Source organism: Panthera tigris, chromosome X (genome assembly GCF_018350195.1).
Source record: "Panthera tigris isolate Pti1 chromosome X, P.tigris_Pti1_mat1.1, whole genome shotgun sequence".
Classification (NCBI taxonomy): Eukaryota; Metazoa; Chordata; class Mammalia; order Carnivora; family Felidae; genus Panthera; species Panthera tigris.
In genome coordinates this window covers 42112079-42129609 of record NC_056677.1, presented here as the reverse complement: position 1 = coordinate 42129609, position 17531 = coordinate 42112079, and the positions used below count along the sequence as shown (strand labels likewise).

General features: G+C 48.9%; 1 protein-coding gene and 1 pseudogene across 2 annotated transcripts; one reads left to right on the top strand and one right to left on the bottom strand.

The window, feature by feature from the left end:
• Positions 1-832: 832 nt before the first annotated feature.
• On the bottom strand, positions 833-7629 carry GATA1 (GATA binding protein 1). 2 transcript variants are annotated; one of them, XM_042974896.1, is made up of 7 exons: positions 7528-7629; positions 5444-5557; positions 3648-3884; positions 2763-3140; positions 2515-2660; positions 1822-1947; positions 833-1355 (listed from the first exon to the last, which is right to left on the bottom strand). In XM_042974896.1, the coding sequence occupies exons 3-7, from the start codon at positions 3865-3867 to the stop codon at positions 984-986; spliced, it is 1242 nt and encodes a 413-aa protein (XP_042830830.1). In that variant the 5' UTR covers positions 3868-3884; positions 5444-5557; positions 7528-7629; the 3' UTR covers positions 833-983. The 2 variants fall into 2 exon arrangements, with proteins under 2 accessions (XP_042830830.1, XP_042830829.1); XM_042974895.1 differs by lacking the exon at positions 5444-5557.
• Positions 7630-8226: 597 nt separating this feature from the next.
• On the top strand, positions 8227-16938 carry LOC102950589 (annotated as a pseudogene).
• Positions 16939-17531: the final 593 nt, after the last annotated feature.

The following is a 17531-nucleotide window of genomic DNA, read 5'->3' as shown; positions in this document are numbered from 1 at the left end:
CGGAGACACTGTGACATGGCACATACCACATGATATATGCTCACACACACACAGAGACTTGCGTAGGAATACTTACCAGCCCCACGGAGATACCCTGCCCTGTGGACCTTCATCATCACATTGTTATGCCACCACACCCCACCACACAGTCTTTGTTCAACATTCCAAAAGTGTTTATCAATCAAGTTCTCTTTTTTTAAGTTTATTTATTTTTGAGAGAGAGAGAGAACAAGCTTTGGAGGGGCAGAGAGAGAAGGAGAAAGAGAATCCCTCACTGTCAGCGCAGAGCCCGATTCTGCTGGAACTCACAAACTGTGAGATCATGACCCGAGCCAAAATCAGGAGTCAGACACTTAACTGACCGAGCCACCCAGGCGCCTCTCGATCACGTTCTATGCCCCCTACGTGTGCCATCACACTGTCTCAAAGATCACAGCGGTGCACAGTCACACCAACACAACACCACATGTTTCTTCTGCATTCGCCGTCACACATGCACTTCCACATCCTCTCATGCAGTCACCTGTGCCCTGCCTCTCTCTGTCACCTGGTGTCATGCACACCATATTGCAAAGCCTCACCCCCTTAGTCACACACTGCATCTCATGCCGTGGTGTGTGACCATCTCACAACCCAGAAGCTGTCACACAAAGTTTCCTATACACTATTTACAACTGCACATCATAACGCACCGTTGTGAAGTGTCACATATGTTGGCCTCAGCCTCACATGGCCATACATTGTAGCCCTACACTGTCATCAAAGACTCCCAGACAGTGCCATGCACCCTATCTACCATTGCCCTTTATTCAGTCCCACACAGACTCACATCTCCAGTGTTAGGACTCCAATGGTTTTATTTTACAAAAGCTTTGAAGGTCCAGGCTGGGGGATGTTTTGGGGCCCAGAGGGTTGGGTTGTACAGACTGCTGGCTACATAGGAGAGGGACACCACCTCTGCCCCAAGCCCATGATCTGTGTCCTCATGAGCTGAGTGGGGCCACCACAGTGGTGGTGGTGGTAGGAGGGACAGGGCCTGTGGGGAAGGAGCCTGTGGGCGAACCCAGCAGTGGTCCCGGGAAAGGCATGAGGTGGCTGACAGGCCCTGACAGCACCACGGGGCCCAGGCCCTGGTAGAGATGGGCAGTACTGGGTGGGCCCAGTGTCAAGCCTGAGGCCACCTCCCCACAATTCCCACTACCGCTGCCCCCAGCCACCACCATGAAGCCACCAGCTGGTCCTTCAGCTGCTCCAGTACCTCCCAGACTTGACCCTCGTTTTTTTTTCCCTTTTCCAGATGCCTTGCGGTTTCGAGTCTGAATACCATCCTTCCGCATGGTCAGTGGGCGGTTCACCTGCCAAAAGGGAGGCCATGGATGTTTCCCAACTCCACATCTTTGCTTCTGTGTCTTGACAAGGGAGGCCATTGCTACCGCACTTCTTTAAGGATAGAGAATTGGTTCAAGGACTAGGGAAGCATGACCCTGGTGTGGCACAGGTATTGTCCTAAGAAACCCCAAGGTTGTGAAGCCCTGGGCTTGGGAAAGCCTCTGGGGTTGATGGAGCTACAAGGCAGGGGAGTGGCAGCTGATGGCTGGGGAGGAGGAAGAGGGAGATAGAGGAGGGACAGGAGGGAGTGGAAGGGAGTGAGAAGATAAAGAAATGGAGCAGGGAGGGATGAGGACCAAGGAGGAGGGGAATAGAGAAGGAAGGAGGGGGGAGAAAAGAAGAGAGAGAAGGTTATGAGGGGAAGCAAAGGTGGGGGCAGAACAGGAGCAGGGAGGAGGGAGGCTCTGAGGGGCAGGGCAGGGCAGGGCGAACCTGGTGTAGCTTGTAGTAGAGGCCGCAAGCATTGCACACGGGGTCCCCACTGGCATTTCTTCGCCACAGTGTCGTGGTGGTTGTCTGGCAGTTGGTGCACTGGGTACCTGCCCGTTTGCTGACAATCTGGGGGAGAGAATATGAGGATCAACCCACTGCGGGGTGGAGGACCTAAGAGGTAAGGGTCAGGTTGAAGGCCGGGCTTCCTGTGCAGGGCGAGAACAGATGTACTTGCAGGGTGATGACTGTGGGTTCTGAATGGGGCAAGAGCGGGGCCTCCCGACCAGAATAGGGGATTTTGGTATTGGGGGTGAGACTCCATCAGTGATGGCCAACTTTGGCCATATATTGGAATCACTCGGGGAGTTGAAAACCTGATGCCCAGGCAGCACCCCTGACCAATGAAATAGATACGTCTAGGGGAGTGCCCAGGCCCCTGTGGTTCAGAGCATCCTAAGGTGATTCCAGTGTGAAGCCAAGGACGAAAACACTGCTGTGCAGGGAGAGGATAGGGTTCCTGCATGTAGCCTATGAAGGTAGGTTGAGGATAGGCATTCCTATGCAGAGCTGGGTTCCTGTATGGATGGGGAAGGGATGGGGGCTATGGATTCTCATAGAGCATGAGGACAGGGATCCCTGCACAGGGTGAGAACAACAGTTCCTAGGTGGAGGCAGACAGGCTTGGGGTCTTACCAGGCGCTTCTTGGGTCGGATGAGGGGCCTGTTCTGTCCATTCATCTTGTGATAGAGGCCACAGGCATTGCATAGGTAGTGGCCCGTCCTGTCCCGCCGCCACAGTGGAGTGGCTGTTGCTCCACAGTTCACACACTCCCTGGCCTCTGATGGGGTGGACAAAGGGGTTGGGGGATCCCAGGCTCAGCCCAACTTTGCTTTGCATGCCGCCCTACCTCATCCTCCCTCTCCCTTTTTGGAGATCTCACCACAGGGGGGCAAGGGCAGCGTTCCGCGAAGCTTGGGAGAGGAATAGGCCGCTGGATTGAGGGGGCTCCCGGTGGGAGAGAAGAAGGCACTGGAAAAGTCAGGACCCCCATAGGCACTGCTGGGGACAGGGATTGATGAAGGCAGTGCAGGCCCCAGCGTCAAGAGGTCTGGACTTAGCCGCTCTGTCTTTAAGGTCTCCAGGAAGCTGCTGCCACCTTTGCCTTCTGGGTCTTCTGTGGCCTGGGGAGGGGAGTCCTCGCGGGTGGGGCACACAGTCGAGGCAGGGTAGAGCCCAGTCTTGCCATAGGTCCAGCCAGCATATGGTGAGCCGCCTGGGATCCCCTCCATACAGTTGAGCAGTGGGTACACCTGAAAGACTGTCGTGGAGGGTGGGTATGGGAAAGAAGGAGGGATCAGTCTGAAGCCATCCTGCTGTCAGGATGCAGTGGTGCCCAAGAACCCCAACAGAGTGGCCAAGTTTCCAATCTTCCCACAGGCAACCAGAACAGCTGCTGGCCATTGGGTAACTCCTGGGTCCTGAGCCCCCCTGGTCATTTTGACAGCTGCAGTAGCCTCCACCTATTTCCAAATGGGTTTTGAGGGTGACTGTTGGGATTTGGAGCCCCGGGGATCACTTGACAACTAGGGCTACCGCCGCCTGCTTCTAGCATTGCTTTCCAACATGGCTACCCCAAGACAGGAGATGGGGAGCATTGGCATTCCCAGGCCTGGACCTAGCTGGGGGAAGTGGTTAGCTCATCCATATGAAGGTTTCCAGCTATTTTCAAGATGACCTCCTAGTGGGATTCTGCCCCAGCTAAGGGTCACCATGGCAGCCCAGACAGCATGGAGCCGGTGCTAAGACAGCCACCCAAAGGAGTTACCTGGGGAGTGCCGGTAGGCCTCAGCATCCCTGTAGTAGGCCAGTGCTGCAGCTGCGGGGGTGGCGGTGCTGGGGGCAGTGGAGGAGGCCGCTGCATCCAAGCCCTCAGGCCCAGAGGGGAAGAAGACCCCCGACTCTGGTGGCGAGGATACCAAGGCAGGGTCCACAAATTGGGGCAGGGACTCGGAGGTCCCCAGGGCCCCTAGGCCAGGGAACTCCATGGGGCCTCGGGTTTGTCCTGTGAGAACAGGAGGGGCTCTTCAGACTGCGAAATTCTCCCTCCCTTCCCACTCCTCCTTACCTCCTTTCTCCCCTTCCTGTTCCATTCCCTCAATCTTCATAGCCCTCCTGTCTTCCTCCCTGGCCCACATCTGTCTCCGTCCTTCCCTCCATCATCTCCTCCTTCCTTCTTCCCCTCTGTCTTCCCTCCTTCCTCTTCCCTTTCTTCTCTCTCCTTCGTCCCATCTCTTCTTTTCACTTTTCCCACAATTTCCCTTCTTTCTCCTCTCCTCTTCCCCCTCTTCCTTCTTTTCCCACTCCTGCCTCCCCCTCCTCTCCCTTCCCCTCACCCCCTCTCCCTGGTCCCACTTCTCTTCTCTACTTCTGTCTCTTCCCCCTCCTCCTCTCCTTCCTCCTTCCTCAGCCCCCACCTCCTCCTCTTCCCCTTTCTACCTCTCCGCCTCTCCTCATTTTCTCTTTCCCTCCTGCCTCTCTCCTTCCTCCTCTCTCTTTTCCTCTTCCTTCATCCTTCTTCTCTTCCTCTCTGTTCCTCTCTTTCTCCTTGCCTCATTTTCTCCCCTCCTACTCCTCTTTCCCCCCTGCCGCCATCCTCTCTGTCTCCTTCCCCTCTAGAAGAGTCTGGGTGGGGTGTACTGGGGTGCAGAACCAGAGTCCCTTGAACAGCTTGTCACCCCTAGGACCTTGGGGTTCACCCTTCTGTGCTCCCCAACTTCATCCCTATCTGTTGCATCTTCTGACTTTCTCAGAAACCCATGGTTTCCGGCTTGACTCCTCCCTCCCTAACCTCCGTTGGGTCTGCAGACAAAGGGCCCCCTCAGTTCCTCCCTGCCATGGGGGGGTCAGTACCCCCCACTGCTTATCTCTGCCATCCCCGCCCAACTTTTGAAATCACCCCAGGGCCACTGGCTTCCTCTGAGGAGGGGGACAGGTGGGAGGTGTTCCCCCTACTCGTACCCTCTGCCCTGGGGAGGTCTGCCATAGTTCTGCTTTCGGGTTCTTTCAGTCCCCACCAGCCCCAGCGCTCAGTTTCCCCATCTGCCAGATAGGAGGTGGTGACAGGGGCCCAGCTAAGACCTGTGAGATGGCGGCTTGGTCTCTGTCCTTCCCTGTGTGCATATCTATGTCCCTGTGTCTCTTTCCTGGTGACACTCTCTCTTGTCCAGCCTGGCCCTCTAGATTTCTCTCCCATCTTTCTATGCTACCATGATGTATCTTGCTCTCTCTCTTTCTGTGCTTTTGTAAACATATGATGTTTTCCTTCCCTCTCTCTCTATTTCCATGTCTCTGTTTCTGGTTGTCTCTCTCCATCTTTATCTCTGTGTCTTTTATCTTCTTCTGTTTCTCTTTTCCTTCCCTCTCTAGTCAGTCTCTGAATGTCTCTGCTTCTCTCCCATTCTGTCTCTTTCTGCTTGTCTCCTTCCTCTTTCCCTTTCTTGATCTCACTCTTGCTTTCACTCTCTCAGCCCTCTGGCCTTATTTCCACGTCTGTCTTACTAGTCCCACATCTTTGCCCATACCCCACTCCACACAGCCCAGGTGAGGAGCCAGAAAACCTACCCCTGCCTCTGACTTGCCCCCATGGTTCTGAAAGCCTCAGTTTCCCTGTCCTTGGGGTGGAATGACGGAGATAGAGTAGAAGGCCATCTTCAGACGCCCAGCCTATGTGACCTGCTGTGTGAACATGCTAAAGGTTGGGCTCAGCATTGGGGGTTGTGCTGGCAAATAGATTAGCCTGTAGTTCTGTCTACCACTAACTTCTAGGTGCCAGGATCCCTGCTGACTGTGCCTGAAGAAGGTATCTTGCCTCTTCTTCTCAGTTGCCATCTCTTTCCTCTCTGACTCTCCGTGGTTCTTTCTGTCTGTGAGTATCTTTCCTTCTCCATTCCTGTCTTGCTCTTTTTCTTCCCCTGGGTCTCCTTTGTTTTCCTTCCATCTCTGTCTCTTCCTTTGAGTATCTCTTTCTCTGTTTCTCCTTTCTTTTTTTCATGTCTGTCTCTTGCTCTTTTTCTTTGTCTCTTTTTCTCCCCATGTCTCTCTCTTTCTCCCTTCCTTCTCTGTCTACCTGTCTCTTGCTCTTTTCATCTCTGTCACCACTGTTCCTTTATCCCCCCTCATCCTCACCTCACCCCCCAGCCCTATGACCTCCCCCCAGCCCCACTGTGCCACATCACTGCACCTAGCACCTTGGCGGGTCCAGGGCTGCCCACCCCTCCTGTGGCAGGGGCCCAGCCCGCCCTCCCCCCCCCCCCCCCCCCCCCAGTTATCACTCTCCGGACAGAGATAAAGTTTATCTCGAGGCTGGGGGATATGAAAGCTCCTTATCAGCTGCCCCACTAGAGTAAGTGCTGCCCCAACGGGCAGCAGGCAGCAGGCTGGCACCCTCACCTCTCCCTTGGCCCAGCCCCTCACCCCAGGTAACATCCCTATCCGAGCCCTCAAAGGAGGGTCTCTTGGGACTGAAGGGAACAGAGATGGGGTCTGGGGGCAGATGAGTCTTGGGAGGCTTTGCGGTAGAATTTGAGGGCCAGATAGGGGGTTGAGTCAGGGAGAGGTTGGGGGTATAGCTATAGAGTTTGGGGAAAGCAGATATGGGGTTTGAGGAGGAGAGACAAATTGGAAAGGTCACATTGTGGGATCAGAAATTGGTTAGAAAAGCAGAGACAAGATTGGGAATCTGAGGTGAAGCTTGAGAGTCAGATAAAGTTGAGAAGTTAGGATGTGGTTTGGGGGTCAAAGATGGATTCTGAGGGTCGTGGACAAGTTTGGGAATTCCGTGGGTTTCACTGGAGCAGAGATGGAGTTTAGTGGTCAGAGATGGGCTTGGACAGGCAGAATATGTCTGATAGAGATGGGTTATGGAAGCAGAGGAGGAGTTTAAGAACCAGGATGGAATTGTAGTGGAGAAACATTTGGGGCCAGAGGAGATCTGGGAGGGCCAGAGACATATTTTGGGGTTGGGATTGGGGTTTAGGGAAGGTAGGCATGAGGATTCATTTGGCAGAAAAGACTTAGGGGAGTAGACTTGGTGTTTGGAGTGACAGACATTTTGGTGTGCAGGCCAGGGGTTGGCAGAGAGTAGCGGTTTGGGGGAATCAGAGAAGTCACACAGAACAAATACGGGGTTTGAGAGGCACAGTTGGGGATAAGAGGATGGAGTTAGGGTTCAGGGGACTGGAGAATTTGGAGCAGAAAACAGGATGGGGAGTGGACAAGGGCATGGGGAGCAGAGACAGACATGGGGGAGCACAAGTGAGCTTTGGGGGAGAACTCAGAGATAGAAACAACTCCAGATGAGTGAAAAGCAGATTCAGAGCAGAGATAGGATTTGGGGGATAAGAGATGGGGTATGGGGAGCAGAATTAAGGCATCAGGGGAACAGATATCTTGGAAGGAGAGGATGGGAGTCAGGGCAGAAGGAGGTGGGTTTTGGGGAGTGGGTTCAGGGTAGAGATCGGGGGTTGGAAAGATAGAGGTGGTTTTAAGGAGCTGTGAAGGGTTTCAGGGGTGGTAGACACTTTGGGGACCAGCGGTAGATTGGGGAGCCTAGAGTAGGCTGGAGGAATAGCCTTGAGGTGAGGGATAGCAGGCCTGGGGTTTGCCTTGCTGGGAGCTCTCGGGGGGGGGGGGGGGCTGAGACTGACCTGGGCTGGTTGGTGCGGAGGGTTCAGCCGCTTTGGGGATGTGGCGAGTTCAGTGTGATCCCGGGGGGTGTCCTGGCTAGCCTTGGCCTTTGAGGCTCCCTTCCTCCTTCCCTCCCTCCCTCCCCTCTCCCTCCTCCCTCCTCCCCAGGGAGTGGCTGGTGCCCCAGTGGGTGGAGCAGACGAGGGGAGGGGGCGGGTTCCTTGCTGGTGGGGCACCTCTTGGGCAGTGGGGCCTTCTTGTGCCCCATCTGCCCACCCTGTGGATTCGTGGACCCTGTTCAACTTGGGCTCCCATGGACTACAGTGTCCAGCCAAACAAAGCGGGCTGAGGCCAAGATAAAGTGACAATAGCAGATACAGTTTTATTACTGTACTAAGCCTATGACTGTACAGTTTTATGACGGTACAAAGTTCCTACTGTGCGCTAGGTCAGGTTCAGGCTTGGCCCTTATGTATGTGAATCTTCCTGGCCACAGGGAGAGGAGGGATGTGATTGTACCCATTTTGCAGGCAAGAAGAATGAGGCTCAGAGAGGTTCGGTGGGGTTTGAACCAGAGGCCATGGGACATCTTGACAACCCAGGCTCAGCCTGGGGGCCAGCCCAGGCCAGGACTGGCAGGAGGCAGGGGCACACTCAGTGCCCCACTGGGGCTTACGCCAGCTCCGGCCTGCCCTGGGGCAGCAGATAAGTCTTATCAGATGGAGGAGACTGTGGCTGTTGGCTCCGCGGTAACAGGCTGTCTTGGGATGGGGGGCGGGGCTCGGGGGGCCACCCAGGGACAGTGGCCTCAACTTATTGCCCGCCATGCTGCTTTGGAGGCGGGAAACAAGTGGGACCCAGGGTTGGTTTCTCTGCAGGTTCTTGAGGAGTGGGATAGGGTGGGGGAAGGGAAGAACTGAAGGGATAGAGAAGGGAGAGGGGCAGAGAGCAAGAGACAGAGAGAGACAGAAAGAGATGGAAATGGGAAGACACAGAAAAAGTGACACAGCTGGAAGGAGGCAGAGAGGGGCACAGAAAGAAAGGCAAGACAGAGAAGAGAGAGAGAGACACCAAGAGAGCCAAAACAGTGAGGGAGACGCAAAGAGAAGGAGACATAGAGAAGGACAGAAGGCAAAAGATATGGCCTGAAAGCAACAGAGGCCAAGGACACAGGTGGAGAAACTGAGAAGGGAGACAAAGATGATGTTGTAGAGAGGGAGACAGAGACAGAGAGGTATGCACAGAGTCTGAGAGGAAGTCCATGAGACCCCAGGTGTCAGGCTGGGGTATACCCTGGGCAGGTGGTGCTGGTGTGGGTGGGACAGGGTTGACGTGACCCCTGTGATCTGTGGCTCTACCCTCAACTTGCTGAGAGGGACCTCCGGAACTTCTGCACCTCAGTCCCTACCTTTCTGCCCTTCCTCCCTCCCCCAAATAGTAACAACGGTGACAACAACCAGTGTCTCATGCTGACATAGACCCCAGGCCAGTCCTGTTCTGAGCACTTTGTCCATGTAAAATCAATGGATGCACATGTACACAGTAGGTGTCCAACTTGGGACCCACAGCTTGGGTAAGTTGTGTCCAACTTACCCCATAGAGCAGGGGTGAGACTACCCAGTTGTGGCCCCAGGACTCCACAGGACAGAGCACTCTCCTGACCATCCATTCTACAGATGGGGAGACTGAGACCTGCCAAGGGCACAGGGCAGTGATGCACCCCTGGGCCCGTTGGGCCTGCTCACCCACTGGCTACCCCACATGGAGCTTGCCATCCCCATCCTGCCTCCACGGGCTTCATTGTCCTTATAAGCAAAATTGGAGGTTAGAGGAGGAAAGAGAACAGGGCTATGACTTTGCATTTATTGAGCTCCCACTGTGTGCCACGTCCTGTCCTGAGCCTTCATGAGTAAGAAGGGGTATGAAGACCCCTGGGACTTAAGTGGCAATGCTTTCAGGACTTCCACTCTGGAGCCAACTTGCCCTCATTTATAGACTGCCCTAACCACCTACTGGCCATGTGGCCTTGGACGAGTTACTGGCCCCTCTGGACCTCAGTTCCTCATCTGTAGAGATGGGGTAATAATAGTGGCTACTCCCTATGGTGATTGGGACAGCTACATAAGATTTAATCCATTAAGTGATTTTAACTCACTTGAATCTGAAATCTCAATAAATGTTAGGTATTCTTATTTATTTACTGAGTGCCTACTGTATACAAGGGATAGTACTTGAACTTTTTTTTTTTAATCTTTTTTTTTTAACATTTATTTTATTTTTGAGACAGAGAGAGACAGAGCATGAATGGGGGAGGGTCAGAGAGAGGGAGACACAGAATCTGAAACAGGCTCCAGGCTCTGGGCTGTCAGCACAGAGCCCGACTCGGGGCCTGAACCCATGGACCGCGAGATCATGACCTGAGCCGAAGTCGGCCGCTTAACCGACTAAGCCACCCAGGTGCCCCAGTACTTGAACTTTTTTTACTAGCACTACTAATTCTAGTAATAATGCTGATAATATGCAACACCAATATCAATTTTAATTGATTTATATTTAATCCTAATTCTGATATTGATGTTAGCACTAATGCTAATCTTAATAGTGGTAGTAATACCAATTTTAAATCTAATAATTATTCCTATTCTAGCCACAGCCATACGAATACTAATTCTGATACAAATACTTCTCTTAGCACTAATACAGTAATAACAACAGTATTGTTGGCTGAACCTCCCCAGGCACTGTGCGAAATGCTCTCCATGCCTAATTTTATCCCATTCTCACCAGGTCCTGGTGGTATAAGTGCATACAATTGCCCGCATCTTCCAGATTGGGAGTAGGCTTAGAGAATGAAGATGTTTGTCCGAGGCCCTGTGTTCTTGTCTCAACTCTGACACTGATTTGCTGTGTGATTCCTGGGCTGGCCACCCTCTAAGCCTCAGTTTCTTTGCCTGGATAATGGGTACAATCATAGAACCCACAGCGAATGTTGTCGAGGGGCCACTCAACACAGGTCCTGCCTGGCACACCATAAGTGACAAACTCTGTAATGGTAATTCTTCTCATTGTTATTTTCATTAGAAACAGCAGTTGCAGTATTGGGAGCAAGGTAGGGAAATCTGTCCTCCTCAGGAAGGACAGGCTGGAGGCACATCTCAGACAAGAGTTTGGCCACTGGACGCAGCCTATTTCTTCATAACTGGAGCAGAGAAAGGGCTTAGGAAGGGAAGTAAAGGGTGGGGAGTGGGGGCCTCAGAGCCCTGCCTCCATCAAGAACCAGAAACCCTGAGGCTCTGAGGCCAAGCTTCACCCCATTCCCTCCCCCATCCCCGTGGAGGGGGCACAGGCCCAGAAGTCTGTGGGCGACAGTTCAGTCAGCAGGGAGGCAGCTGGGAGTGGGCAGATAAGGGAATCGGCAGGGCCAGGCCAGGCTTTGGGAGAGACCCACAAGGGTGGGGGTGGGGGTGGGGTGTCCAGGCCAAGCGTCCTCTCTGTCAGGCCTCCATTTAAGACTCAGCTCCAACATCCTCTCTTCCTAAAAGGCTTCCTTGACTGATTCCCTTCTTCCTGGCATCTTCTAGAGCTTTCTCTGTGCCCATAGTATGTGGACTATTTGTGCCTCTTCCAGACTGGAATCCACCAGGGCAGGGGCAGAACCTAAGTCTCCTTGGTGTCAGTAGTGCAGAGAGGAAACATCAAAGCCTGGCTGAGGAGTCAAATGTTTGTCTCAGAACCGAACTGTTGTTTTTTTTTTTCATTTTTCAAAAATGTTTGTTATTTGAGAGAGCACGTGCAAGCTGGGGAGAGACAGAGAGAGAGACAAAAGATATGAAGCAGGCTCTGCGCTGATATCAGAGAGCCTAACGTGGGGCTCAAACTTACGAACATGCGAGATCATGACCTGAGCCAAAGTCAGGCACTCAACCAACTAAGCCACCCAGATGCCCGTTCCATTTTTTTAAGAGAAAAGTATAAAGGATACTTTAACAACCATTCACCCTTGTCAGACATTAGTATTCTGCTCCATTTGTTTCAGATACTTTTAAAAGAAATATGTTATTACAGATACAGTTAAAGTTCTTACACAAATTCTATTTTCCTTTCTCCTTCCACTACCTTGAGTTTGGTGTTTATCTTCCTCATGTATATTTTTATTCTATTACTCCATACGTATGTATCCATAAACAGCATACAATAGTGGGGTTTTCGGCTTGTTTTTGAACTTCATATAAATGGAACCATATAGTTATGTTTCTTTTGTTCTACTTAATGTTTGCGACATTCATCCACATTGTTGTATGTATTAATAGTTAATTCTTTTTTATTGAGATGTAATTCACATACCACAAAATTCACCCTTTTACTTATTTATGTACTTATTTTTAAGTATTTATTCTGAGAGAGAGAGTGCATATGCACGTGTGAGCAGGGGAGAGGCAGATAGAAGGAGAGAGAGAAATCTCAAGCAGACTCTGTGCTGTCAGCATGGAGCCTGACGTGGGGCTCGATGCCATGAACCATGAGATCATGACCTGAGCTGAAATCAAGAGTTGGACGCTCAACCAACTGAGCCACCCAGGTACCCCAGAAGTCACCCTTTTAAAGGGTGCATTTCAGTGGTTAGTACAGTCACAAGGTTATACAACTACGACCACTGTCTACTTCCAGAACATTTTCATCATCCCCAAAACAATCCTGTACCTATCAGCAGGCATTCCTCATAATATTGTCTGTCTCCCCTCAATCCCTGGAAACCACTAATCTACTTTCTGTCTCATAGATTTGCCTATACTGGACTTTTCATATGAATGGAATCATATGTGGCTTTTTGTGACTGACTTCTTTCACTTTGCATAAAGTGTCCAAGGTTCATTCATGTTGTAGCATAGATCAAAACTTCATTCCTTTTTATGGCTGAATAATATTTCATTGTATGAACATTCTACATTTTGCTTGTCCATTTGTCTAATAAGTTGACAATTTTGGGGATCGTGAATAATGCTGCTATAAACATTCATGTTAAAGTTTTTACGTGGACGTATATTTTCAGTTCTCTTGGGTATATATCTAGGAATGGAGTTGTGGGGCCATACGGCAGTTCTGTGTTTAACTTTTTGAGAAATTGCAGAAGGATTCTCCACAGCAGTTGTATGAGGATTCTAATTTATCGACATCTTCTCCAAAACTTGGTATTGTTTCTCTTTTTTTACATTTTTAATTTTTTTTTTTTTTTTTTTGGAGAGAGGGTGCAAATGATCGAGGAGCAGAGAGAGAGAGAAAGAGAGAGAGAGAGAGAGAAAATCCCACGAGGGGCAGAGAGTGGGAAGGAGAGAGAAGTGGGGCTCACCTGAAGTGAGGCTCAAGCTCACCCAAAGCAGGGCTCATTCTCACCCAGATCAGGGCATGAGCTCACCTGAAGCAGAGAACAAGCTCACCCAAAGGGGGGCTCAAGCTCACCTGATGCAGGACTTGAACTCACGAACCATGAGATCATGACCTGAGCCAAAGCCAGATGCTTATCTGAGCAGGTGCCCCCTCTTTTTTTTAAGTTTATTTATCTTGAGAGAAAGAGAAAGAGAGAGCAGGGGGAGGAACAGAGAGAGAGGGAGAGAGAATTCCAAGTGGGCTCTGTGCTATGGGGCTCAAACTTACAAACTGCAAGATCATGACTTGAGCCCAAATCAAGAGTTTGACACTTAACCAACTGAGCCACCCAAGCACCCCATATATTGTTTCTCTTTTTGATTCTGGTCATCCCAGTTGGTGTGATGTGACATCTCATTGTGTTTTTGGTTTGATGTCCCTAATGACTAATGATGTTGAGCATCTTCTCATGTACTTGTTGGACATCTGTAGGTCTTCCATAGAGAAATATCTATTTAGATCCTTTGCCCATTTTTAATTGGGTTATCTTTTTATTGTTGAGTAGTATGAGTTCTTTATATATTCTAGATGCTAGTCCCTTATCAGATATGTGATTTGAAAATATTTTCTCCAATTGTTGGGTTGCTCTTTTACTTTCTTTTGCTTCTTGAAGTGCAAAAGCTTTTAGTTTTCATGAAGTCCAATTTATCTAGTTTTTCTTTGGTTGCTTATGTGTTAGGTGTCATATCTAAGAAACCATTGCCTAGTCCAAGGTCACAAAGATTTATGCATGTTTTCTTCTAAAAGTTTTATAGTTTTAGCTCTTACATTCATGTCTTCTCTTTATTTTGGTTAATTTTTATATATGGTGTGAAATAGAGGTCCAGTTTCATTCTTTTCCATGTGGATATCCAGTTGTCCCAACACCATTTGTGGAAAAGATTGTTCTTTCCCCATTGAATTGTCTAGGCACGCTTGTCAGAAATCAGTTGCCCATAATGTATGAGTTTATTTCTGGACTCTCAATTCTATTCCATTGACTTATATATCTTTTTTTTTAAGTTTATTTATTTTGAGAGAGACTGAGACAGCATGAGTAGGGGAGGGGCAGAGAGAGAAGGAGAGAGAGAATCCCAAGCAGACTCCACGCTGCCAGCACAGAGCCTGACACGGGGCTCAAACCCATGAAACCATGAGATCATGACCTGAGCCAAAACCAAGAGTTGGATGCTCAACCAACTGAGCAACCCAGGTGCCCCATTTATTTATCTGTTTTTATGCCAGTACCACATCACCTTGATCACTATAGCCGTGTAGTACATTTTTAAATCGGAAACTGTGAGTCCTCCAAATGTGTTTTTCTTTTACGAGATTGTTGTAGCCATTCTCGGTCCATACCATTTTCATATGAATTTTAGGATCAGTTTGTCGCAAGCTTGGATTCTGATATGAATGGCACTAAACCTGTAGATCAGTTTGGTGAGTATCGCCATATTAATGCTATAAAGTCTCCAATCCATTAATTTATGATATATTTTCATTTATTTAAGTCTTATTTAATTTTTTAATGTTTATTTGTTTTTGAGAGAGAGAGAGAGCAAGCAGGGGAGGGGCAGAGAGAGAGGATCTGAAGCAGGCTCCACACTGACAGCAGAGAGTCCATTGTAGGGCTCGAATCCGCAAACCGTGAGATCATGACCTGAGCCAAAGCTGGCCACTTAACTGATTGAACCACCCAGGCACCTCAGTGTTATTTAATTTCTTTCAACAGTGTTTTATGGTTTTTAAGTATACAAGTCTTATCCATCTTTTGTTAAATTTATTACTAAGTAGTTTATTCTTTTTTATGCTATTGTAAATGGAATTGTTTTCTTCATTTTTGGATTGTTCGTTGCAAGTATATAGAAATGTGATTAAATCTTGTATGATCTAGTATCCTGCAACCTTGCTGGGCTCATATATACATAAAACGTAGTCTCACATATATATGTAATGGTTTTGTTGTGGGTTCCTTAAGATTTTCTCTGTATAAGATCATGTCACCTGCAAATACTGATAGTTTTACTTCTTTTTTTTTCCCAATCTGGATGCTTTTTATTTCTTTTTCTTGCCTAATTGCCCTGACTAGGACCTCCAGTATGTTGTTGAATAGAAGTGGTGAGAAGGGACATCTTTGTCTTGTTCCTGATCTCTTAAGAGAAAGTTTTTAGTCTTTCATCATGAAGTATGATATTAGCTATAGGTTTTTTGTAGATGCACTTTTTAAAAATTTCAGTGTAGTTTTTTTTTTTTTTAAGTAATCTCTATATCCAACATGGGGCTTGAACTCACAACCCTGAGATCAAGAGTTGCATGCTCTACCGAGCCAGCCAGGCACCCCATTTTGTATACTCACTTTATCAGGTTGAGGAAGTTCTCATTTGTTCCTAGTTTGTTGAGTACTTTTATAAATGAAACGGTATTGAATTTTGTCAGATGCTTTTTCTGTATCTGTTGAGAAGATCATGTGGTTTTTGTCCTTTATTATTATGGTATGTTACATCGGTTTTCTTATGTTGAGCAAATCTTGCATTTCTTGGATCAATCCCACTTGGTTATGGTGTATAATCCTTCTTATATATTGCTGAATTCTATTTACTAGTATTTTGTTGAAGATTTTTGCATCTATATTCATAAGAGATACAGGTCTATAGTCTTCTTGTTGTGTTTGTGTCTGGTTTTGGTATTAGGTTAGTGCTGACCTCATAAGTTTATTCCCTTTTATGGCTGAGTAGTATTCCATGGAATGGATGTATCATGGTTTGTTTAACCATTCGTCTGTTGATGGACATTTGGATTGTTTCCAGACTTTTCTGTGTTACAGCACACCTGCAATTTACAAACTCATACTTCTCTGTCTGTGCACACACATGTGAAAGAGTTTCTCCGGGGCAGAGGATATCAGTCCATCTTTCCATTCATTCACCCACCCACCCATCTATCCATCCATTCATCTATGTACGTATTCATTCATTTACCCACCTGCCACCCACTCTCCCTCCCTTCCTCCCTCCTTTTCTCCTTCTTTCCCTCATTTCTATTTCCTTTCTTCCTTTCATAAGTCATCTATCTCCAGGCATATGACATCTGGGTCCAAGGCAAGCTGTCTTTTTTTTTTTTTTAAGTTTATTTATTTATTTTAAGAGAGCAAGAGAGCATGCAAGTGAGAGCAGGGGAGGGAGAGAGAGAGAATCCCAAGCAGACTCCTCTCTGTCAGTGCGGAGCCTTATGTGGGGCTCAAAACCACAAAATGAGATCATGACCTGAGCCGAAACCAAGAGCTGGATGCTTAACCAACTGAGCCACCCAGGCACCCCTCCCCCCGCTTTTAAGTTTATTTATGCAAGCTGTCTTTTAAAAATAGGCAGGAAGCGTGGCCCAGGCGGCCCTGGGTGCCTAGCTGCTGGGTGGCCTCTGGGTCTGGGTGGCCTCTGTAGCCTGGGGGTAGCAGTGCTGGAGGTGGCAACCAGCAGTGCCCCAGGGACCCTGTACCCTTGCCAGGCACCACAGCAGTAGGAGGGCCACTGGTTTCTGTACGACAGAGCAGCAGGTACAGTAGCCATGCCCTGCTCTCCTATGATGGGATCAACCATTAGAAGGTGCTAATCCCCTGCAAGAGATAATTTGAAAAATTTTGTTCTATAAGGACGGAGTGATGTTTCAGATTGAATAAGCCACCAAGCAGTGCGCCAAGATCACCCTGATGGACCCCTGGGACCCTCTAGACATTCCTCAGAATGCCACCTTTGAGGACTAGTTGACGACTAGTTCTCCATAGGGGGCCCCAGGAGCAGATCAAGGTCCAAAAGTGGTCTGACAGAAAGTCAGCTACATCATATGAAATCTGGGTTGGCATTTATGCAGTTAAAAATGGTTATCCTGTCCAGAAAGTCTTCACCAAAACTGTGATACTGTGCATGCAGTTTTTCAACATGCAGCTGGGCATTAAAGACCCCTGGGTGTTTACCCCGCTGAGCACCTGCCAGGTGGCCCAGCCAGAGAGGATGAGTGTGAACTGCACCTGGTAAGCCCATGAATGCAGAAGTGGCAGCATTGGGCATCATCCCCAGCTTGAGAGGGATTTGAGACTTGAGAAATGAGAAACGTCATTGGCGATAAATATCATAATTGAAGGAAGATAAACATTGATGTGGGGTTTTTTTTGTATGTATGATTTTGACTACTCAAGCTACGTATACAGAATGGGGTGGAATGGAGAATGTGTAGTAATATGAACAGAAGAGATAGCTAAGATGGAGATTGCAGACGTTTGTATAGTTTGTGTGGGTGCTGTGCTTTCTGCATGTGCAGGTGTATCTAAGTGTGGTGGCACACGTGGGGTGAGCATCAGCACAAGCAGTTTGCCTTGGCAGGGAGGAGGGTCTCATTACTGACATTGCTGAGAATTGCTGAATTGCTGCCCTGTGGTGATAATAAAATGCAGAATGATTTTAGTCAGTTTTATTATTAATTTTTGAGTTCTCTGCAGATAATGGCCCCTTTATTGCCTGTGCCAGGGTGGTGACAGTTTCCCCTGCCCTGTCTCCTGCTCCCTTGGCCACCGACAAAGTGATTCCTCAAAAATCTCTTCCAGACTTAAGAGCTTTGTGACATGATCTGA